General features: G+C 40.9%; 1 protein-coding gene across 5 annotated transcripts; it reads right to left on the bottom strand.

Moving 5' to 3' along the window:
• Window positions 1-115: 115 nt before the first annotated feature.
• Window positions 116-24,954, bottom strand: chn2 (chimerin 2). 5 transcript variants are annotated; one of them, XM_034127624.1, is made up of 15 exons: window positions 24,858-24,954; window positions 24,184-24,282; window positions 22,906-23,168; window positions 15,660-15,698; window positions 13,848-13,903; window positions 11,895-11,926; window positions 11,532-11,645; window positions 11,096-11,366; window positions 5,574-5,657; window positions 4,473-4,557; window positions 2,871-3,044; window positions 2,519-2,596; window positions 2,167-2,304; window positions 1,965-2,070; window positions 116-1,487 (listed from the first exon to the last, which is right to left on the bottom strand). In XM_034127624.1, the coding sequence occupies exons 3-15, from the start codon at window positions 22,952-22,954 to the stop codon at window positions 1,316-1,318; spliced, it is 1,398 nt and encodes a 465-aa protein (XP_033983515.1). In that variant the 5' UTR covers window positions 22,955-23,168; window positions 24,184-24,282; window positions 24,858-24,954; the 3' UTR covers window positions 116-1,315. The 5 variants fall into 5 exon arrangements, with proteins under 5 accessions (XP_033983515.1, XP_033983516.1, XP_033983517.1 ...); XM_034127625.1 differs by having other exon boundaries at window positions 24,184-24,264; XM_034127626.1 differs by having other exon boundaries at window positions 24,184-24,260.
• Window positions 24,955-24,973: the final 19 nt, after the last annotated feature.

Here is a 24,973-nt window from a genome sequence, read left to right as displayed (position 1 = left end):
CTATCACCACTAGCATAGGGCGGGCCTTATTCTCACTGAACCTCTTCTACCGTCATCACACAGCAGTAAGAGTATGTCAAATAAAAGAATAAACATTGTGAGAAAGGACAAAGGGTCAAACTTTTTCAAACTGAAGTTTTCTTTCCTTTAATAAATGAACATTTGATAAATTACATTTTTTTAGTTGCAACCGTCACAAAAATACATTTTGTTAAATGGATTTGTAGAAAGGATTTACTTAAACACATCAAACCGACTGTGAAAGAAACATGCTCGGTACAGCTGTAGTTTGACTGTTAACTTCTATGGCACATTGAAGTGATGGCAACTACTGCTGCACCGAGCGATGTTACTGGCATACAAAAAGAAAGAAATAATGGGCCGAGATCATATTTTCACTTAAAAGTAATCCCAAAATACAGCGTTGTAAACAGATATTCTACAAAACTGGCAAGCAACATGTGTGCAGAAGAGTTTTGCAATAATTCTGCAATAGGACTTGTAATTAAAAATGGCAATTATGAAATCCACCTTTTGATTACGCACCATAACACTGAGTACATTGCAAATAAAAATGTTTAATTTACAAACTCGGTCTGTCCTCTGGTCAGATTTGTATTTGGACATCAATTCAACAAACGTCATTCTCAACAGCATATATTATTGTGACAAAAGAACATGATGCAGAGTAAAAGACAAAAATAAACATCTTTACAAAATAAATCTTTACAATTGTTGCGAAAAAGTGCTTCATGAGCGCCCAACTGTCTCATATTTTGTTTTTTAGTACACGCGTTTAAATATTGATCGTGAATTGATCTGATTTTATCTACAATTCAAATTCGAACCAGCGTTCCCACTAAAATCACAATATGCATAGTTGTGATGTGGCAACGTTATTTACGCTGCTGCTGTGAGGCTCGGTTAAAAACGGCACCAGCAATGATTGACATATGCCTGGGGAAGATTTCACGCAGCGCTGTCATCATGACTGAGTCTACACCAGGTAGTGACAGCCTTCAAATTAAAGACAGGAGGGAACAGCACTGTTGGAAGTTTAAAATACTGGATCCTTTCCTTATATAAAAATGATGGTCTTGGTAGGGTATGAAAACCCAAAACTTACAGTAACAAGACAAAGTCAACACTAAACCAATTCCAACAAAACAGTCATGCGAGAACAAAGCGTTTCAAGTTCAATTTGATTACAAAGTGTTCCGAAACTTCATTAGAACCACTGTGGCTTGAATTTCCTCTTACACAGAATAAATAAAATGTCCTTCGTTTCTGTTAAAAGGCGTGCATGCCCCAGTCCTTAGAATAAGACATCTTCATGCTCAATCATCAGCTGCACCACCAGTTTCTGCTGCCTCATGTCATTCAGGGTTATCAAGGCATTCTGCTCCGGAGGCTGCATGAGCGTTGGACCATAGACGATCCCCAGGTTCTCAGAACTCATTAAATTGTCCTTTGCCAACTGTGTCACCCTGTTCAAAACGATAACTGGTTATTAAGGAGACTAGAATAAGGCAAACTACAAAAAGAGGGACATGGGTAAAATATTAGAATCTTGCATAATTCCCTTATTTTCCACAAATACCATGAAAGACTCGTTATTCCATCTCCCAATACTCTAATTCTGCTGTACTTTTCTGGGGAAAAAATTACATTAGCTTGTTACAAAAATGTTTATAACAAGCTAAATACCGGTCTTAAACAGCTGGGCACTGTGATTTTATGCTCAGGTGTAACATTCTGCTGACCATTTTCTTATTAACACATTCATATCTTGAGGAACAATACACAGGAGATGATTACTGAGTATTTATAGAATTAGTATGGCGTAATTAGGATCAACTTAAAAACTAATAACAGTGGCTTTGGCCAGTAAAGCAATACCTTTTTTAGTAGGAATGATTTATTGTTGGCTTCAGTCTTTGTAAAGAATTTGGATTTAAACTGACCTCTTGAGGTGAGCCATCAGGTAGCGTAGGGTCTCGTAGTGGGCTGGGGGAAGCTGCAGCAAACTCTCGTGAATGGCCTCCAGTCTGGATTCAGCATTTGGAAGTTCTACATGACAATAGAAACATGATTAGTATCAGAGCGCTGCAGGGTACCAATAACACAGTGATAGCATGGAATAGCCCAGAGTGGAGAAGCTCTTACTTGCAGATTGAATAAATTTGGAGTACAAGTCAAACGTGATGACTGGAATGGGAAGATCTCTCAAGTAGAGCTTCAAAGCACCAGCAATGATGTTGATGTCTGCATAGGCACTGGCGCTGATGTCAGCCTTATCCCCATCTGTTGATGAGACAAATCTAATGATTAACATGTCATTTGATTTTACATTTGGATACAATTATAAATAACTGCTGAAGTTCCCGCGTAGTTCACAAAATAACTTGTTGTGCCGTGCTGCAGCTGGAACAAGCTCCTCATTTAAAAGTATGAACCTGTGAACTAAAACCTCAGAGACCAGTAAGATCCTGGGGCAAATAAAAAGATGTCAACAAACCTCGGTCAAAGGCGAGCCTCACTTCCTCGATGTGCTCTGAAAAGCCAGACACTCGGTAGAGGCCCTCGGAGTTCATACCTGCAACAGACAATTGGGAAGCTTGTCTCAGTCTTTCAGGGGATTTCTTTCTCTAATCACCCCCCATGCATCCCATTATGTGGCGTAAGCAGCTACAAATGAACTGGAGGAAATACAGGCAACTATCCTAACAAAACTAAATATGACATTTCTAAGTAAACAGAATAATTAAATGTTGGAGTTAAGCATGTAATAATCAAAATGTATGAACAGCTTTCCTTTCTCTGAAGTGATTGACAAGTTAAAATGTCATGACTGATTTACTGCTTTTTACCTCTCAGCTCTATCTCTCGAATGCACATGTCCACCACCATGGGTCGGGTCGTGTTATGAGCTTTGACCAGTGTGGTGAGGTCACAGCTATACACTTTCTTTATCCTGCGCAGGTCCGGCTGGCAGTCGCTGGGAACCAGTTTGGAGCATTGTTTGTGTACATTCAGTCCACAATCTAGAGGAGCACGAAGGCAATACAAAGAGAGAGGGGGAGAGGGAGGGATTAGCTTCAAACTGATGATAACACAACCATCACAGCGGGCTTAAGACAGCAGTTTGAAAAGGTTTCCCAGAGTCAGTGATGATAAACTACACTGTCAGACAGCACAGCCGCAGCTAAGCTGTCTCCAGCTCAGCCAAAAGGTAGATAACAGAGAACATGATGGCAGCATGGCCGGGGGGTTCTTTGAGCTTGTTTAGCCACATTAAGTGTGCTGGACAGCTGTAAAGAGCGGAGTGAGTGTGAGAAGTACGTCTGCTTGGGTTGCTGCATAACTTTGGAATGAAGGTTTTGAAGTAGCAATATTAGTCTGTGATGAACGATTTCAGTCAAAGACGTTTTGACCGCCTGAGCGACGTTAACGCTTGGCTTCTGATTGCTCTCAGTCAGTGGTTGCAGAGAGCGTAGCAGGAGATAAGAACAAAAATGAAGGCCAGATGGAGAGAGAGAGGACAAAGAATTATGTCCAGTTTCTCATAGCACATGAGGTGTCAGATGATACCAGTGTTTGCCTCTGGCTTATCAGCGTAGCAAAACAACAAACACTCTGTTTAGGAAGAAAGCCACGGAGTACACTGCTGTGCACATCGGTTTCATGACTGTCTGAGCAGCGAACGCATCTTGTGACCATGGAAGACTTGAAAACTGAACTCTCACACGCAATCAATCACTTAGATCTGCTGCTATATTTGGTCCAAATGTACACAACATTTGACCGGTGTTTAACCAGAATTATATCATAATTTACAAACAGTATGTGTGCTAAATCCTGTTTATAGAGAAACATAACTTGTAATCAGATGAACGGCATCAGCTTTAGATGGCCTTTTCTTTGCACAGCAACCAGTTACATGGAATTATAAAAGAGCATGTAAAAACATCTAGTTGCTTCAGAGATGTGTTCTCTATTGATGCCTTTAGTTGGCTCATTTATTTAAACTGGCCTTTGTGTTGACTCTTCTGACTGGTGTTTGCAACTGCCTAATGCTGCTTATGTTTTATTGTTTGTTTATTTGATATTGTCTTCTTTTTTTAAAAATATATAATTTCTGATCTTTTATGAGGTTCTATGCTAAATAATTTGTTTTGATTACTTTCTTGACTGGGATCAAACAATGTTGTGGGGTGGTTAATCACAGACAGGAGGATCCCAACATGTTCATCACAGATTTATAACCAGAAAATAACCATAACATTATAAAATGGGATCAATGAGTGAAAAAGGGGAAAACCACTTTTTCAAACAACCTTCTTAACAACTGAAACATCCATGACAGGATAGAGTTCTCTACAGTTCATACACTAGTTGGTATCTCATTAGTGAAGTGATATTCTCTGTGTCATACATGACATGAAACGCTGATGTTGGGAGTGAATAGTTACCTGAGCAGCGGACACCCTGGGCGATGAGGCCCCACATGAAGTTGGCGCAGTACTCGCACCAGTGTGGCCCTCTAAAGGTGTGTACCTGGGGTTTAGAGAAGACATGGTTATTCATCACACAAACACACACCACACATTGCCATTCATTGCTATGCCCAGTCTAACCTGGATAAACTCCCTTTTGATGTACTGGACAGAGATTACTTTGTGATACCAAGCTACAGTGGATGGGACCCCTCGCCAAATGAGAGCATTTGTATATACAAGGCAGATTAAAGGATTTACTATAATGTGTCTGGCATCTGCTACTGGGCAATCGGATACATGCAGGCAGGCAGTGAGGCAAGCCTGCAAGTCAAAATAACAGATGTACACCGACTGTGCAAATTAGAGATAAGATGGTGAACGGTAGCCCCACCTGTGTGCACATGCACGCACACACACACCTTCACGGGTACTTGAATAGGTAGTAGTCGACTGCTGAGTGAAGAGGGCATATGGCAGGTGGCGTGTGGATGGTTTTTGTTCTCTTCCAAAGGGAGTATACAAAAAGCTGTGGGGGTCATTATATTCTGCCCGTTAGCTGAAACCCAAGATACAATTGCAAGAATGTTGGGGCGCCCAGAGGCAGAGTATCCCTAACTTCTCCTTTGTATATTTAAAGAACCATAACTCTTTACTGCTCTATACAATGGACCAAGCACTTACACTCTGAAAGAGAGCAGAGGACAATATCAGTCAACTCTATAACAGCTTTTTACAAGCACAGCTGCCTAAAACAAAGATGGATCTGTGAAAGCTTTAAGATCAATGCTAATCAATCTACTCTGCTAATGGCTTGCCATAGTATGCATTAGTTCCCCTCAGTGCACATGGGTGTCAGCTGTATGTGCTCTCATCAAACAGCAACACATATTATGGTCTATGATGGGACAATCAAAAAATCTGAGGCATCTGTAAATGCATCACTGTTAGTGATTACTTAACCACTTAGGAAAAGTGTGTGAGCCAAAAGAAAAATGCTGTAAATGTATGTGTTATTAGGAGGAATATAATTAAGTTGTCAGCAGCCATTGCACTTTTGATCAAAAACCTACTCACCTTGAAGTTGTGTATCTTCTCATAGAAGCACTGCTTCTCCGGTGTATCTTTCAAGGCGGTCCGTTGCACCAGAGGTGAGGAGATCTGTGGACAGGAGGCCAACAGTTTAATAGGCTTCCACAGAAGGGTTCCCTTGCTCCCCAGTTTGACTCCCAGAGCCAAAGCCAACAGCTGCTGACGCTTCCTATCTTGTCTTTTAGCCTTGTGTGAAATCAGCTCCCCTCCTCTGTTGTCTTCCGCGTCCATGTTCAACTGATCTGGTTCCCACAGACTCTCCATCTCCTCTGGGAAGATATGTGGTGGCCGGACGTTGGTGCTGTGCAGCAGACGCTGCCGGCAGCAGCTCAGCGCAGACGAGGCAGCCACACTCCACTCCTCTGTGACCCAGGAGGGAGACTGATGACAGCTAGCACAGGGTTGACTCTGCATCTGGTCTGAATTCAGCAGCAGTGAGCAAGAAGAGCTGGGGGAACGGGATTGGTAGTGGGCGGCCTGAGGGTAGGAGTGTGCCTCACACAATGGCCCTCTTTCACACGCCCAGAAAGGAAAGAGAGAGAGAGAACAGGGTCCCTGATAGGGAGGGGCCAGGAGGTTTAGAGTGAGGGCGGTCGGGTGCTCTCAGGACCGCTTCATACAGCTCAACAGCTCTGTAAGGCAGGATCAATAGTGCAGACGCCCCCTTTTTATATCACAGAGTACATTCCCATTAGCACGCTGCCTTCCGGACACACTCCACTGCACTTAACTGGAGATAATACTCAACTGCCAGCAGCTCTCAGTCAGTGCTGGGTCTCATAAACGGGTCAGGCTACTGCTCAAAGACTGACCAAAGATCCCCTGGCCTGCAGAGCCGTGGCTGTTGTCGTAATTCAAACAGATCTTGACCTCCAGCTATGTCAGTTGGCTGGTGGAATTCCCCACACTGCCGTCCAGACTGGATCTTCCAGACACTCGTGACTGCAGACTACTCACGCCAATCACAATCATTCGTCTCAGAGAACCAGCAGAGCTAGACCATCAACTGGGATTGGGGGAGGGATTACTGCCATAATCCTTACACAGGGAATAATCCTGCAGTGCCCAAATCCAAGTAAAATCCCACAGAAGGCTTATTTGCCGGTCCGCAATCATGTACTATTTTGGCAGTGGGGGGCTGATGCTGTGTTCATGCTGAATTTGTCCCTATTAGCTCTGCTTGTAAACAACCAGTAAACTGCAACAGAAGGCTTTTGGCTTTTCTAATTAATCAAGAAGCCCTGAACGTGCATACTGCTGACAACAGAGCAGACTACATGTTAAATAACAAGCTTCTGCCAGAGATTGAGTCAAACAGCTATTTTACAGAACAACTCAGCCTTAACATAGAAAAGCTATCACGAAAAAAAAGAAGGATGAACTGATTTATCACACAGAGGTCATAAAGCCAGTAAGCATTGGATGTGTGAGGATAAAGAGCTGGAGAAAAAGTTGAGTGGTGAAGGGGAAAGCAAAAAGACCCAAGGGGCAACTGCAAAGCCGAGATAAAATGAAAGGATTGGCAGTTTTCTGACACAGCAGTAAAAGTAAAAACATATTGCTCAGGGCCTTTAGTGTGACAGCTAGTTTTCTTTGTCTCTGGCGTCTGGGACAACATTTAACTGGCTGATGGCTGCGAGAGTGACAGGACAGGTGAAGATATCTGTTATTGTGGTGGACATTCCCTAAGAGACCAGCACATACCATACCATACAATGCGTCTCTACAGCTAAGTCTGAGGGGGCAGATGAGGAATAGACCACTGAGATATGTTAGCCCTGCAAGGTTAGAGGGAGGGAGGACAAGGGCTGAGCTCTTTGTCTGCAGGCAGATGGCTTCTTGTCTCTTAAAGAAGAGCTTGAAGAAAAGGACACAAAAGGTGGTCACACAACAAGCCCTGCTCTCTTTTCACTGGCTGGGCTCTTTATCGCTGCAGGGCTTTGTGAGAGCACAGCTGAGCGGACTCTGTTGTGACGGAGTACTTGGAATTATGGGGAAAATGGCACAGTGGGCACTGACACAGTGAGACAAGAGGCTACAACTACCCACATCCCAAACAAAACAGCCCTAACAACATCTCTGACAAAAAGAAAATAGACATACTGTGAAGGATACAGCAGTCAAAGATAAAGACTATTATTCAAAAATGGAAGAAATTGGCACTTTTGACACCACTGGAACACTGAGAATTGATGTATTTTTCTGTGTCTGCAACTGAAAAGAAAGGTCAAACTGTGGTGTGTACAACTAAAACACGTAATCAGCTTTTTCTTGCATTTTTATAGCATAACTCCTGGGGGAGAACAGGTTATTATCCACAAACAACATAACAATTTATTTTGGAAACCTTTTCAGGGCAGGCGAGCAGACAAGGATGTCAAGAGAGCCCCATTGAGATTAAAGTGTGGCGAGTATCAGGAGAAATACAGGCAGTTTCTGACGGCTGAGGAAAGTCCTTCACATGCAAAGAGGTGATTCAGGAGGATGATCTAAGTGTTGGGTCAAGTACTCCCCCTCAGCTTCTGGGAGTATTTTAATTACACAAGAATTTGTAGTCATGGCCATATGGTGGTGTCAACCTGACGCTGAGTAAATAAATGTTAATGTTGACTATACAGTGAAGCTACTGTGGCTGTAGAGCCTCAGGGCGTGGCTGTGTAATTGGTAAACATTAAGTTCAAAAAAGCTACCACAGATTTGAGCCGTCAGGCTGGGTCTCTGCTTCTTGGCCGTGTAATATTGGAGAGGACAGAAAGCGTTTTTCTCCTTTGACTGGCATGTCGTTTTAAACGCTTATTAACAAAGCCTCATCACAGCGATCACTGACCCAGATCCTCATGTGTAAATCTTGGCAAGAGGATCATGACAGTGTGACATTTAGACAGAGAGGTGCTCCAGATTTACTAGCCAAGTGAAGGTTAATTGGAGGCGGCAGTCCACAACATTTCAAACATTATAGCTGCAAATCAAACAGAGTGCAACAATTCTGGACACTGTTCAATAAAGCACTGTGTTAAGCAAGCATAGTTTAGTCTGCATGTCTTGGGGGGGGGGAAGGAGGGGGGAAGCTCAAGGGCTTCCTCGAGGTTGGTTTAGGCATGTGTAGCTCTAAGCTCATTTGAAACCACAATAAATCAATGGATTGCTGACTGACCGATGGCCATAAGCATTAACGGTTCATGTTTCAAGTGACAGAGGTCCGCAGCGGACACTCCTGCTGACAGGGCTGCCATGTGTCTGTCACTGACTGACAAACTACAGGCTGACATTTGAGAGACAAACAATCCCCAAAGCAAAACATTTGGTCTTCAAGCTGAGACATTGCACGACACCCTCAGATTTAATCCGATTCCAGTTTTTATCCTATTTGGGGTTCTGCCATCTTTATGTTTTTATGTGGCACATTTATTGCTGTGTTTAATATTAATATATTCATATATCATTACTTGTATTATTATTATTATTATTAGGATACAGTTCATCAAATCTCTGGAGAAGAAAATATAAGTGTTGTTCTCAAAAAAGGCTGGTTGTGAAATGCCATGATGAATGGTGGAAACAAGTTAAGATTGCCCCCTAGTGGAAGGATAGTTAGGATTCATCTCCAGCTAGAAAACAGACATTCCTCGTTGATAAATCATTCACTGACTTTAATCCCACGACAGCTCATGAGCGCCAGTGAATACAATGTGCAATTTGTCCCACCCGTGATCATTGTGTCTGATATGCATGGCAGGCAGAGCAAAGTCCCAGTCCCCTCGGTCATCATTACCTTTTAGAGGAAGCAACCAAGCATGGCAGCAGTGAACACACCCAGGGGCCACATGGATACTGTACGTCTCACTCAAAGGACAAAGTGTCCTCTCTCAGTGAAACTCTCGTTCTACTTGAAGTGTAAGGAAAACGTGCAGCAGCGTGGAAGTAGATCACAATCATGGTATTATACAGTGTCACTGGGCTGAGGGAAATCTATCAGATAGTTTACAGCTGCCTAGATGACTAGAGAGATGTTTCTGATGGAGATGTGGTGGTTAAAAAAAATCTAAACATCTAAATGTAAAATATCGCTTACTCTGACTATAACGACCGTAGGTAATCAAAGTGTTTGGTGTGGAATTAAGAGTATACGAGATTTTGATGAGAAATAAAACACTTTAACATTCAATAATGAATAACAATCTTTAAGTCTGAAATAATGAGTAAGCTCTCTTGTAGAAGCGTTGTGTTAGCAAGGATGATGGAGATGGAGCTGGAGATAACACTTCTATCTTTGAATCCATTGATTATTTTTCTTTTGTTGATTGATCCACTAGTTATTTCTAAAATGTAAGATAAAAGGCCCATCACAAGGATGCAACTTCAATTGCCAATACTCAAGGATATTAGAGCAATAGGTTGACATTTTGGGAAAACTGCTTATTTATATTCATGTTTGACAATTAAATATATCCTATTCTCATGCAGCTTGACTGCTAACCTCACAGGGAAAATGAAACTCAGGAAGTTACTGATCCCAGTCAGGAAATAGTTTGGTACTTAACCCGCTATTACATCCAGATACTGTGGGTGTTTCTCAATCGCGAGTACGCTTGCTTGGTAGCACATGTCTGCCGAGCATCTTGCTTCAGAAGCGAGTCAAGAATACTTCCTGGCACTCGGAAAACGAAGTGTGGAACACGCTAGCAAGTGTGCAGGTGTGCGTCATATGAGAGGCCCCGCCTTACATCTTCCGCCACAGATTTGGGGAAATTGGTCCGTGCGCAAAGCATTGTGGGGATTTTAAGACCGCGGAGTCTACTCATGTGCAGCCTCGATATTTCTCCAAACGGAGTACGCCGGGCTCGGTAGATTTCCAAGTATGCTGGAGATTGGAACAGTACTTCGGCGGCACTCGATGACGTAGTATGCTTGAAATAGTGGCTCTGAAGCAGCTTTACTCGCGATTGAGAAACACCATGTATGTCCCTTTTGAACCTTTTTTTGGTAATTAACTAATTAAAAAACATGTAAGTTAGTGAGCCCTAAAGGTGCCAGTATCTGTATTTTGTTAGCTTTGGAAAGAGACAGGCTAGTTGTTTGCATCTGTTTCTAATTCATGCTAATTTAAGCTAACCGGTTGCAGTTTTATATTTTCCCTGCAAACATGAGTATTGAACTACACATCAAACTTTCGGCTAGAAAACGATGCCCAGTTTGCCAAATGTCAAACTAATCTCTCCATTTTAAAAACCGCCAGCAAAATTAAAAAAATGTTAGCATTTGAGAATGAGAAATAATTTCAAAATGATTTATTCAACTACATTGTTGACTTATCTTTCCACCTTTTTATCGATTCATTGACTTACATTTTTTTTTTTTCTAATTGAAGAAAAGATCCAATAAACAATAGCATCTGTGAAGCAGTGCTTTGATCAATGACACTTCAACAACGTATGGATGCTTGAACTTGGAGCCTCTCTTACAGCTCCACCAGTCCACACAAAAGAACATCTAGTAATGAAACTCACCCTTTCGTCTCTTTGGAAGGTGACCCTGCGTGGCTCTGTGCGTCCACGGCTCAGCCTGTGCACCATCTTGTCCTTGAGCAACGAGGTGTAACCAAGATGTTCGTAGATGGGGTTAGTGGTCATCTTGGCGATGTACTCCGCCGCCTTGGTCTCGATGTAGAGTGTGATGAGGGCGTCTGTCACAAGGTCGTGAACGGACTCGAACCTCTTCTCCCCGACAAAGTGCTTCCCATCGTAGAAAAGTCTGTAGTTGAGGGTCTGGTGCCCAAATCTGAATCGAGACACAAGACAAGAGGGAGTAAGAGACGGAACCGTTAAGTGTGGATGAATAGAAATGAACCGGAATGATTGGAGACAGAGCAGGGACTGGGCTGATGATCGGACCGGGATTCTGTGCTGAATACTGATGCTGATTCTTTACTGACGGAGTTGGTACCTTAAAGCCAAGGTGTGTGTCCCTGGCTGTCTTTGGCTCTCCCTGATGAGGTACGCACCCTCTGCTCCCACTAGAAGCTCATCTGCATATTCTCGAGAGATCATGCCATGAAACCTGCAAAAAGAAAATACTTCTAAATATGCCTCCAATGTGATTTGATCCTAAAATACACAGATTTACATTTTGGATGTTCCCTTCAGGCTCTTACCAAAGCAAGAGACACACATATGCACACAATACACATCCACCCACTTGAACCTAAACCACATCTGATGCATAGCAGTAACGCTAAAAAAAATCATTGTCTGCAGAGTAATATTTGACAACAAAGGCATGAATATATGCGTAGTAAGTCACACTCACTCTCTGCCGTAGTATTTGGGTCTGCTCTCCATCTGTAAAGCAGAACAAGACATATTGGCTGGAGCAACATGATATAAAAGCTCAATTAAACGGCTATGTGAATTGTTCTTACAGCCTGGGTAGCACAGGGTAGATTATCTCCATCTGTGCCCCCGCGTCTATTCGCAGCTACCAAACCATAAAGCCAAATCACAGAGTGTGGAGATGAATTAGAGGCAGTGCAAGAAAACAGCCGGTGAGAGATGGCCAGATGCAAAGATTTAATATTTAGTGTGTTACTGTGTCGCCCCAGTGTGTGTGGTGCGTGGGCATTACCAATCAAACAGTACGGCTGGAAACAATTTGTCATTTTCTACATGTCATCCAACATTTTACATTTTCAGAAACTCCTTTCATTCCCTTTAACTGAGGATAGTTCAAATCTCTTTTAAAACTGACAGTCATGATCATAATGGATTTGGTATAGGTTCAATTTCATTTTGTGCTTGGTCTTTACGGGCAGCCACAATCTCGCAGAGCCAGCCCAAAACTTTCGCTTCGCTCATCATAGCATGGCAAGACTCAAAATAGGATGAGACATGCCTCATTTCTGGTGGGCTGTACAATAGAAGCTTGACAGTTCTCCCAGTGAGGGCTGCAGGAACAAGAAGAGCAACTTGTCTCTCAGCTTTATTCACAAAGATGAAGCAATAAAGTCTATGCTGTCTATTCAAAGTGTTCCTGTTGCGTGCACTATAGTGACTGTACTCTGTAAGTCATGTGCCCGATGAAAATTGAAACAGGTTTTTGCTTCCTGTACTTGTTCCATCTGGAACTCTTCCTGATGTTCTTCCCATGTAAGTGAAGGGGGACAAAATCAACACACATGTGTTCAAAGGTTTTTTTTTAACTTCACTTCAGCTGTTAGTTATACAAGTTGATATCATCCAAAGTTACAGTGTTATCAGATAAAAAGTCCCTTGTCTATGAAATACTTGTGAACCTATTCTCTCCCATCATAGCATATGACTGCAGTTCTGTCCTCCATTCAGAAGAGACCAAATTAAAAGACATGAGGTCCCAGTGAAACAGAAGCTTCCTTGTTTACAGTATATACACCGATTTATTAATAATTGTTACCAGCTTACGTAAAAACGTAACATTTCTGTTTTACGGAGGAAAGATTATTGTAATGTGAAAATATTGAGATATTTTTGCGTATTTTGTTTGGCAGATATTGTTAAACAGGTTCATAATATTACTGTACCAGGGTTGTGATCTCGAAGGGTTAAAAGTACATTTCGCATTTCATATTGCCTATGGGGCAAATAATAAACCATCAAGTTGGAGCATTGTACTTGATTTTCTAATTCTAGCACAGCAGCACACAGTTTAAATAGCGACTCCTGAGGTGTGGGAGTTACAAGAAGCAGCAAGTCAGTCCCCATAGCTGACTGATTGGTCTGGCTTCCAGCTGCCAAACTCAATCACTTCTTACTGAATGTTTCCAGGCTAAAACCTGACACTGAAAACTTAGTTTGCAAACTGCAGCTTGGCTCTGGTGTGGTAGAGGTCAGAAGTCTACCAGACTATGACAATATGAAAAAGAAGAAAGCTAAATAAGTTACTCCGCTATGTTGTGACGTTATTTGTTTTTTCTGTGTTCTTCTTATTCATAATTATAATGCATTTTATTAATATTTTGTGAAGCAAGTTGCTTTTTCATATAAGTATAAACATAGATTAAGGGGTTGTTATTACTAGGACATCATTGTCATTAATAATAAAATACCAAACAACTGATGTTACAAGCTCCTCGGTTGGGAGGTATTACAGGTTTTCTATTTTGAATAAAGGAGACTCTGGTTTTATATTTTAACCATGTACTTATAAAATATAAAAAACAGCAACAAATACCAATCATTTCAGCCCTATACAGTAGCCCATTGTATACAGCTTTACAGATGTACTGACCTCCTGAGGACATGTGATCCTCTTTGGTCTCGGGGCTTCCTGCTGTAGCTGGTACACTGTTAGAGAAAACAGGGATGGTAATTAAGGCCCTCGGAGTGACGTACACAGCTCAATGCAAGTTGTAATTACATACATTCTGTAGATTTGTTACCAAAATAGCAACCTCTACACACACATAAGAAGCAGGAAACTAAATGGTGCAGAGCAGCTTCCAGACGATGAACACTCCTCAATCAAACACAATCTCCATTTAGTCTAGCTCTGACTCAAAAGGTAACAAGGAACAACAGGAGCCGTTAGCTTACAGTATAAAGACTAAGGAGTCAGGGGTTTACATGGTCATACATCTGCAAACCATTTGTGTAAATGAAGACCTTTTGTTCACTTACTGTACCTAATGTGCACAATACTGCTAAACCCAAATACGTACACTTCTAAATACACACATGCTGCAAATCCAAGCTTCTCTGTATTACAGTAGATGTACTTAAAAGATCGGGAGAACTTGAAATAAAATCTGAATCAAAGTGAAAATGGAATTAAAGGATTTGTGCCAGTCTGAGTAATCACCTCAGCTGCTTCACAGAATCAGTACATTACAATTAGTGATCCAAAAGTGAGAGAAGCCAAGGCGCTGCTAACGTTTTCCTGAACAGGATGTCTGTGGGGATAGAAATATTACACCAACGGAATAATCAGTAGCTAAATGTGGTTATTTCTCTTTCTTAATATGTCTAGAAGTCACTTTTATCTGACAAGCTGCCAAATCCGACTCTATAATAGCCCTTTCTATATCATCAGTCTTTACTGCTTTATACTTTAATGCTCTCACTCCTAAATGGACTTTTAGCAGTCTATCATTTTGTAATATGTGGAGGAGGGCTGAAGACTAAAACAATGTCCTCTTTTTTTACAACCAGTAGAGTAACATCAGTGAGTGAGGTTTAGCCAAGTTCACAGGAGCAGATCCTCCATGCAGGGGGAGGAAGACTCCTCACTGTGAATGTTCATGTTTTGTCAGGCTGACTTAAGCCAACCAGCAAGATCTGGACACCATCCATTCCTGTGACATACTGAGCTCTAAAAATACTTCAGCTGAGGACCAGAGGAGTCAAGGCAAGATGGGAGGATTCAGAAATACAGCATTTTAGGAGAGAATATTGGGAAGGGATATTAAAACACAGGAGAAATGAATAAAAAAAGATTTAAAATGTACCTGGTTAAAATGTAATCAAGAACAGGCAGTTCCCAGCTGAAATGATGTGTGCTCTGCTTTAACAAAGGCCTTATATTCTGATTCCTAACCCATTTCCTCCCACATGGCAAAAAACATTGTATAATGAGGTGGGTGTACTGATGATCTGTTTTCAGCTAAACCTCTTTGCAGGTAGAAAGTCATATTTTTACCCCAGTGATGGTAACCCAATTTACTCAGCGATCAGGAATCCGCTGCTTTGCATTTGTGAATGTGTTGTGTGGGCGTGTGTGTTTGATTGTGTGCCTTTTATGCTTGTGTGTGTATAGCCTTTTGAAAGCTGCAGCATATGCATATATATATATATATATATATATATATATATATATATATATATATATATATATATATATATATATATATATATATATAAATAAATAAATAAATAAATAATTGTACAACAAAACCCAATCCTTCCAATTATAGAAAAATGTCTCTGTTATTTATAAATCAAAAATAAATATGCTGTTATTCACAGAAATACACGAAAGGCCAAAGTCAGTTCAATCCCGTCAAAACATGGCTTACTGGCATATAGCATAAATGAAATTACTCACAGTAGGACTTCCATATGGGCGGTTGGTAATCCTCAGGGTCTGTAAACACAAAAATAAAGCAGGATTCTGTTATTAACTCGCAGTGGTATTTACAGACTGTTCCCTGTTTTTTCTCATTAAAATCTCTATTACTATCTCTTTCCCAGTGGAATGACTGAGAGCCCTTCACCATGGTCATGTCAACGTTGTTTACCTCTTTGTTGAAATCATGCATATGGATCACACTGTGCAGCTGCCTCCTGAGACGCAACATTGAATACACTTCAAGGACAATCAATACAGATGTCTGGATATTTTGCGAAACATCTTGTTGGCACACACCTGATCTGTATTGCCAGCATGGTCCCAAACAAACACACCAATCAAAATTAATGAAAGTAAATACAATTTAGATCTCTTAAGTCACGGTAAGACTTTCCGCTAAGAAACACAGAGGTTGATTTATGATCATGTGAACACATTCCTGAAATGTGATGGTGCTGTAACATTAGCTTGAAAAGAGTAAATGGCCTGTAGCAAGTGATAATTTAGTGTAGTACCCAGCGGCTAAAGTAATGACTTGCAATAAATATTGTCACTGAAAGAGTAAAAAAGTGGCCACATTTGCCATCGTACTACAGTGCCAGGAAGGTGTTGAAACGTATGGACCTCATTATGACATGAACGGCATATTTTACTCATATTATATCAATAATGTTGACAACTTTTGCCTTATCTCTCCACAACAGCAACTTCATATGTTAAGGAAGATCAGAGAGATATGGTTAAAACATACGCAAAACACATTCAAACTTGCTTTTTTATATCAAGATGCTGTTTCGTAGGTCAATTGTAAACCTTGATGATAAAATAATGGTGTTGCAAATTAATTATGTGGAAAGGGACCAAATGTCAAGGCAAAAACAATCGGGTGCAAGATGGAAATGATATCTTAACTGCAGTGGACAAAGATCTTCACACTGTTGTGCTCCACATTAATCGTTTATTTATCTTTTCATATGATCAAGGCAATGCTTGACCTACAAGATCCTAATAAGGTGTCTGTATTATGTTACAAACAAAGTTATAATTACACATAAGGAACATCTTTTTAACTCAATAGGTAAAACGTAAAGTAAGAAAATCATGCTCTCTCCACTGATCATCATTTCATGGTTTGATGCTATTAACAGTATAAAGCATGATTTATTTACAGGTTTTAACCCGTAGGCACAAATATGTGATTTTATATATATCGAAATGTTACTGCAAGTTCTACATGTTAAAACAGTGAGAAGATCACACAGCATCAAACATAGCGGCCTATCACAAAGACAGATGACACTAGCTGCCAAATATTTAGTGTAATACCTCTCATTAAACTCCCAGCGCCACTGCTGAACGACCCAAATGATTGTGTGAATAATGAATCATGCTGGCCTGGAAGATACATGTGGCTCATTTCAAACATTCCTTTGCAGTCATCAGCAAATCGGTGCCACACCTCTCTGGCCAGAGGGAAAAAATAAAACACTCCTGAGAGAGGGAAAACCAGTGTGCACTTGTTGGGTGTGGGTATTGACGTACGGTGCAAAATTGTGAAACTTTCTCATATAAATAGTATCACTCTATACGAATCTTAAAACTGGTTCTCCTAAAGTATAGTATAAAAGTACTATTTTTACGCTGCTATGGACAATCTTGCAATAATGCCCATTTCAGTCAGACAACTCGCGTGTTTCTTTAACATGTTTATTAGAAGCAGCATATAGTTGAGCTTGGCGTCTAGGCTCGGGCCTCATCACTCCATAGATATACATAGCACGATGAGTGATGATTAAATAACTAACCCCCCCGAGCCTACAGGTGGAAGCTGGGGTGGAAGCTGGGGTGGTGGTGGGTCAGGCAAGCAGCAGCGACGTGGAAGTAGCTGCAGCAATAGCAGCAGCAAGCAATGCATAGAGAGATATCTGGCAGGTTAAATAGAGCGGCATATTAAGGACACTCTGTTTGGTTGGTTGTAGAGTGGCAAGGGGCGTTATGTATGAATGCAACATAAGTGCTCGAGTTGACTGCCTGAACTAGCTCGCAGGCTTCGCCCCATTCTATGGACAATCTGCACTAATGTATATAAATTTGTTTTTATATTCGGGATTGTGGGAAACGATATTTCGATCTCTCTGTCTGTACACACAAACTGGAAGATTGACAATAAAGTTGACTTTGACTTTTGACTTAAGTATGTTTTATTATGATGCTATATTATATACACAACCGTCTAACTGGCAGCACAGAAATGGCAGCAGTCAGAGTGTTTCAGCATCATCTCTTCTCATCACAACAGCGCTGTTTCTTTGGAAAGAGCTACATTAATTACACACAGTAAAGATAAGAGGTCCATATGATCAAATGCTGAATAATTATGTAAATTATAAAGAAGCAGCTCTACTGAGAAGTGGATGTTTTGATAGTTATCGTTGTTACCAAAGCTCTTCACAGTCTGCCTTCAAATACAAATAAACAGGCTTCAGGCTCAGTATGCTGAAGCTGTGTCACTGTGTATTGCACTGGCAACAGTTTGAAAGATTTATTCCACTGCGGCTTGTTTAAAAGGATGTGATTTCAACAGCATCTGGTAGGCTGCCAAATAGTCGCTTTTCAATCTGATTCTTTTTAATGATGAATGGCATTTCTGTCTGGAGTATGGCCCGGGAAAGGAAGCTCTTAATGGTCGATTCTGACGCAAACAACGGCACTCACAAACACACACAGGCAGACACACTGTTCAGACCCACTTGCAACCAAGCATACACACACAGAAAAAGAACATCAATAGGAATTTCTAAGCAGCTCAGAGTTTGTGCAGTCTGATGATCAGGGAGAATTTAAAATGCTGGAGCAGCCAAAGGGTTCTTCCCCTCCAAAAAACAGATATTAATTGTGTTGTCCTCTATTACTCTCCAGTCGGAGGCGTTCAACAAAATAATCACCGGCGGGTGTTTGCTAAGGTGACAAAGAGAATAGGTGATGAAGCTCACCTAAGACGTTTATCCCCCGAGATAATGTCTGACGCCTGCACACATGCTCACAAAAAAAAATGAAACGTCAGCACATAAAACAGTTACTTGAGTCGTGCTAAAAAGCTATGTATCCTGCTTTAGCCCTACTATTAGATACCACAAAAAGAACAAATGAAAAGAGTTTAATTGATAACTGTGGAATGTAAATGGCTGGCAATGTTACGACGCCTTCTTTTGGTGATTTTATATGAATATGCTGCATGATTAATAGGGTAATAATAGGTAAAGAGGTCATATGTAACTGATCATGTTTCCCAACAACATAAAATATAGATATCGAGTGGTTGTTGTATACTGTAACAATACATTCAATGTCTAAACAAAGATATACTATTACTATAACATTGAATTATTATATTTCATGCTAACATTTAATTGCCTTTCATAACTTTTACAACATTGATTGTGACAGAGAGATATACCAATTGCAATGGAGCAGTAATGTCCTGTTAGTGTGCAAATTGCATAAATAAATACAGTCTAATGTAACATTCTTGCACCATAAGAAAGGGCTTTGAGTTTGATGGATTTTACTTTCTAACAACAAAACATTGGTATCACCAGGATATATTGGACATCATTTTTGTTAACACTACAAACAGAAATCCTTTTATTAAAATGCATTTGAGGCATTTCCTGTTTGTAAACACTTCTTCTGCCAGTATATCAGATCAAAATAGGGAAATGTTTGATGGACTTCAGTGATGAAAGATCTCTCCTCTTCTCCCTATACTAGTTATTAATTCATAGTTCATACTAGATGCGACTTCAAGGACCATCTGCAAACGCATGAAATACAAGATGCACAGCTGTCACTGTGCCATGTTTTCTATGCTGTCTAATTGCAAGATACTGGCAACACATCTATCCTAGACACTAAAACGGTTGAGAACGAATCACAGACATGCTTTAAAAACAGGACTGTTTTCAAATCAGCTGAGTATGCACACTCCTCACAAGAAAACTATAGATCAGGTTATTCTGTATGTTGATTTCCAGTTCAATGTCCAATGTTTTTATGGTCTACATGGTCTCATCTCTGCAGGGGTTGGGGTCTGAAGGTGAGTGAGTTTGTTTTGGTGGATCCTCAATCTTAATTCATTTCAAGCTATGAGAGTGCCGGGCAATAACAACGTCCTTTGTGATACCCATCTCTTTTGGTGAGAGATAGGGTCATTTGTATCATGACCTTGACTTAGCAATGATGAAGTTAGAATTGTAACAAAATCACACATTTTAACCCAGCGTTTCTAAGGTGTTTTCTTCCTCTGCTACACAAGAACTAAACAAGCCTTTCAGACGTGGCTTGCTCCAAAAAAAATGTGCTACCTGGAACATGTAGATGACTCTACACAGATTCATGTCTTGGAAGTAATGAGCACCTACATGTACGTATTGTTATCCTATTTTTTATATTAAACTCATTTACCCTTTAAAAAAGGAGAAAAATGTAAACAACACATTCTGGAGCACTCCGATACATGCAGGCCCTCACATAAAAGCACCTGCGCGCACAAACACACACACTGTGGTGTCAGTGGGATGCAGCAGAGCTGCAGCAGAGAGACCATCTGCGGATTACTCTGGTCCAAAACAGACATTTCAACACTGCCTTAGTGCTGAGTAGATAACATGTGACAGGTATGAGGGTGCCTCTCTCAGACATGTTTGTGTGCAACTGGGCTGGACTCCATTGGGGAAATGGTTTGTTCTTTTCCATTAAGAAGAATAAGATGAGAGTTTAGATGAGCTTTTAAAAGCACAATTTAGTTATCTGCCACAGATTCTGTATATGTAATTAATACAGGCTTGGCTACTGGGATATGTTGAACTACAATTGAAATACTTGTGGGACAAACATTCCCCTTGCTGATGCTGTAAAGCACGCAGATCATTTTAGTCATTCAGCATACATGACACAAATCCAGTCCGATGTGATTTATACTGGTAAGGACAATAATTAGATGTGGTGGAAAGATTTCGAGGTGAAGTGAGCCTTTGCCAGACATATGTGCAGGATTGCGTCGAGCAGACAGCCTCTCGGTAATACATGGCTGTAATTTTGCCTCTCTGACCAATGTTGTCATTTAAGGCTGAAGGCATACTTTCATGCTCTATCCTTCAATTTATTTTCAAAGCTGTATTTCCTGGAGCCGTCTGGCAAATGGTGTGCTGCTGGTACAGTACATGCTTCAATGCCCTCCCGTGCCAAGAATGTGTAAGAATCTCCTGATCTAGACACATTTCCACTAAATATTTTTTCCAGGCAAACGAAGAGATTGCAAAAGACCTGCAGCAATCCTGCCAGTTGTTATGTTATCTTATTATAACTGGACTCAAATGTTCAGGGTATATCCATTATTATTCACATGTGGTGTTTTATACTGTGTGCATATAATGCAGACTAAACATTAAAATGTGGTTTGTGTCCATACCATTGTTGCTTCATTTCAATAATTAGCACAAAGTGCAGAAATAAATCAATGTCTGCGCACATAATATAATTACAGTTGCCAATATCATAAATCAATACTCGGCACAAAAAGCTGCCATCATTGACACAAGTTAAAATTAACCTTATATTTCACACTCTGCCCAAAACAGCCTCCAAACAAAATGACCTTTTAATCAGAAGCAGCTGAAATAACTTCACCAAAAGCACTTGGTTTGCAGCCAGAACAGAGATTCATTTTTGAGTCAAATGCCTCACAGACAAGATTATTCAAATGCTGTGTCTGACTTCCAAAGAGCTGCGTATGAAAATAATAATACCCTTGTGAGAACCCCTCCATCCCTGGCAGCAGCGCAGCTTGTAACCTCTGATAATTATATTGAGAGCCCAAAAGTAATGACAACCCTCCAATGCCACAGAGAGAAAAGAGTTTCCTCTTAAAGCAGCAGTGGTCAAACAGTAAATCTATTGCTTTCTGAAATGCACACATGAGATAATGCTCGGTGAAGTATGTGGTTGCCACAGGGTATATCAGCTTGGAAACAACTGTCTGTCCCTCCCATTGGGCAGTACCTAGGGAAATGTGACGCTGCTGTGTGGTGGGGTTGGGATGCATAGGGAGGGAAAAAGTCAAACCAACATTATTTAAACTATACAATGTCCTCACCCTGTAATAAATCCTACAGCTTTGCCGTGCAATATTCAATCTTGTTTCTTTTATAGGCGTAAAAAGTCCCCACACATTTACTAGTTTCCTAGACTCCTCTTGGTAAAATGCAAAGTAGGTGTAAACCATAGACTGTATATATGATGGAAACAGCATATGAAACAAAATGCTGAGCCTGGTGTCATAAAAAACCTCTCCCTCCCATAGTCACACACACTGTCTCTCTCCCACACTCACACCCCTGGATGTTGGCGGGGCTGCCACATCAAACAGTGCTCTGATAGTGGAGTTTGTACTTTATACCCTGGCAAACATGAGCAATGCGCTTTATCAACACAGAATGGGATACACACTGAGACAAGCTATTTAATTCTAGGTTTGTTTAAACAGCTGCTAACCCACTTTCGGTTCTCATTCTGTGAAAATTCAACCCTGAAATTACATTTTTACAAATTTGCAATAGGTGGGACTCACTGAGCTACATCTCATTATATGCAATGAGGATTTGATTGGAGTTTTGTGCACACTGTGGCAGTATGAACTGTACTATCTCACTGGAGCATGGCATATTAGGATTTTTTTGTACAATGTCAGAAAATGTACTAGCCTGGTGCTGCGTTTTGGGAAATGGTAGCCTATAGTATAGGCCAACGATAATCCTACAGCCAGAGAAATTGAAAGTCAACAAGGGAGTTATGTAGATGATTGGCAATCTAATGATTACATCCAAACCCAACGTCAGGATGATTTTCACTGATCTTTTATCCTAAATCACAGCAGTCACTGGAAGCTACTTTAATAATAGGCTGCATTTGTTTATTGTTTACCAAGCATAAAATGCAGATATAGGATGTCACATCATCGCCTATTTTAGGAGCAGCTTTATACAGGATTATAAAAATTAAAAAAAAGTTTGTACAAAATGTATACATTTCAAAAGACACAGACAAGCAATAATTAAACTCCCGTAAAGGAATGTTATATCTTCCTTTTTATTATTATATTATTATCATATATTACGTGAAAGCCCCATTGTGCAGTTAGATTGTGGGTTGTGTGAACTCTTACCGGAGGACACGGATGAACCTGAGAGGCTTGAGTTACTGGATGCTGCCATCCCAGCCCAGTTTCTCGGCTCGGTTATTCCCGTTTGGCCAAGGTGCGCTCACAGCAGCTCGTCCCCGGCGGTGCCTCCATTTCACTCACGTCCCAATGTGCTTCTCCCGGTGACTATTTCACGTCTCGTATCGCTCGGAGCCCACCATCCGTCCGTCTGAATCCGCCGAACCTTCCCCTCGGCTGGCTGTCTGAATCCGCATCCACTGAAGGTGCTGCCGCCACGGATAAAAATAGTCAGACACGCCACAGCAATATTCTCCGCGGATCAGTTTCTACAGAGCATTTCCTCGCATCGGACAGACAGAATGTGTAGGTCTAGATCTGTGCCATGCAGAAATCAGCTATGGTTCCCATGTGCCACTTTAAGGATTCTGATAAACACACTACACTGCAGCGTAGACGCGCCTTCTTAAAGTGAAAGTTTGGAGAAGGGTTGCCAGATGTAAGCAAGCCCTGCCAAAAATAAGCCCAGAACTACAGACTTCTACTCTGTTTGCAGGATCAAAGACAGACTGTTTGACTTAAGAACCAACTCTTATAGGAGAGTCATGCAAGGGTCCAACTGGCTGAACCAATTGTTACACCTTTAGAATATTTTGATCAGATGTCATGTTATGTTCCAAGAGCCAGAATGAATGGCATGAATAGTCTTTTGCGCCATCTGGTGGAGATGGTTTGCCTACAATTGATGGGACCATGACAGATAAAAGTAAAATAGAATTGTATTTGAGGCCTGTGTGAGATGTAGCACAGATTTTTAAAAGAGATTTTGAAGCCTGCTTGATTTGATCAATGTCCCAGCCACAGCTCTACCTTCTTCTTCAACTGGATGTTCTTGTAATGAGGAACAATGTGGGTTGATGACTGTTATTTTAATTGTGATGGTGACCAACAGGTGGCTGGTTGGATCCGTATTGCTTAAGTACTGTATATTCATTCTATGGTGTGATACCTGGAGTGGCAAAATTATTAGTGAAAGAATAGCACTCCCTTCTCTGTCATTACCACTGCTGAAGTACAGATGTCCAATGGCCAACAGATTAAGGTGGTGTGGTTTTAGTGGAGAGCTTTGTAACTAAACTGTAAATAAACTATAGGTTACCAAAAGAGAAAAGGAGCATGCATTCAGCAAACATAGGTCTCTTCAGCTTCAGCTAAATTGCTAATATGAAATCAACTACTAATACTCAACAGCAGACTGATGTGATGTAATCCTAATGTCCTCACCTGTTCACATGAGCTGTCATATCATGGTCCTCAGTGTTCCTTCCGGATGTGATTAGCTTCTCCATTCCCATGGTGAACTGCCTTTTAGGACAGAGGTGTCTGTGAACACAACAGTGAGCTTTTTTGGAGTCGTTCTGCCCCCTAGTTGCCATATGAATACCTGCAGCTTGAAAATCCCAGGATTTACCACACTAAAATCACTGTTTGAGTTAGTCTTTTTCTGATGAACACCGTGCATGCTGACTTATTGCGTGTTTCGCTTGCCATGATACAGTAGGAAAAGCTCAGTCAGGTGTACTTGATTAAATGAATGACAGGTGAATCGTCTGCTTCAGTGTCTGTTTTTGTGCACCGTCTCATTCTACTGGGTCAGACCGCAGTCATCGTTAATGATATATTGGTAACACCTGTGCTTTTCCTACTTTGACAACTGCAGTAAAGAAACGACCTCTAGTACTAAAAATAGCCTAAACAGTGAGGTTACTATAGTATACATGGTAGCTTTTTTTAATTGTCTACCACATCCAGTAGACATGAAGCAACATTATTATGTCTACCACATCCAGTAGACATGAAGCAACATTATGAGTCTAAATTTGCTCCTTAAATATGTAGCTTTGTGACGTTATCCAATGTGTGTGTCTTAGCAGTTTAAAAACAAAAGGTTTACTCACCAATCTCAATATAAAACGTTTAGCACCCAGCAAACAATTTAAGCAATTTAGCTGAGACGCCGGAAGTCTCCGAGTCCTGCAAGACCGAGGAGAGGGCTAAAACGCCGGCAAACACA

This window comes from Trematomus bernacchii, unplaced genomic scaffold, assembly GCF_902827165.1.
Source record: "Trematomus bernacchii unplaced genomic scaffold, fTreBer1.1, whole genome shotgun sequence".
Taxonomy (NCBI): Eukaryota; Metazoa; Chordata; class Actinopteri; order Perciformes; family Nototheniidae; genus Trematomus; species Trematomus bernacchii.
This window is presented reverse-complemented; position numbering and strand designations above follow the sequence as displayed.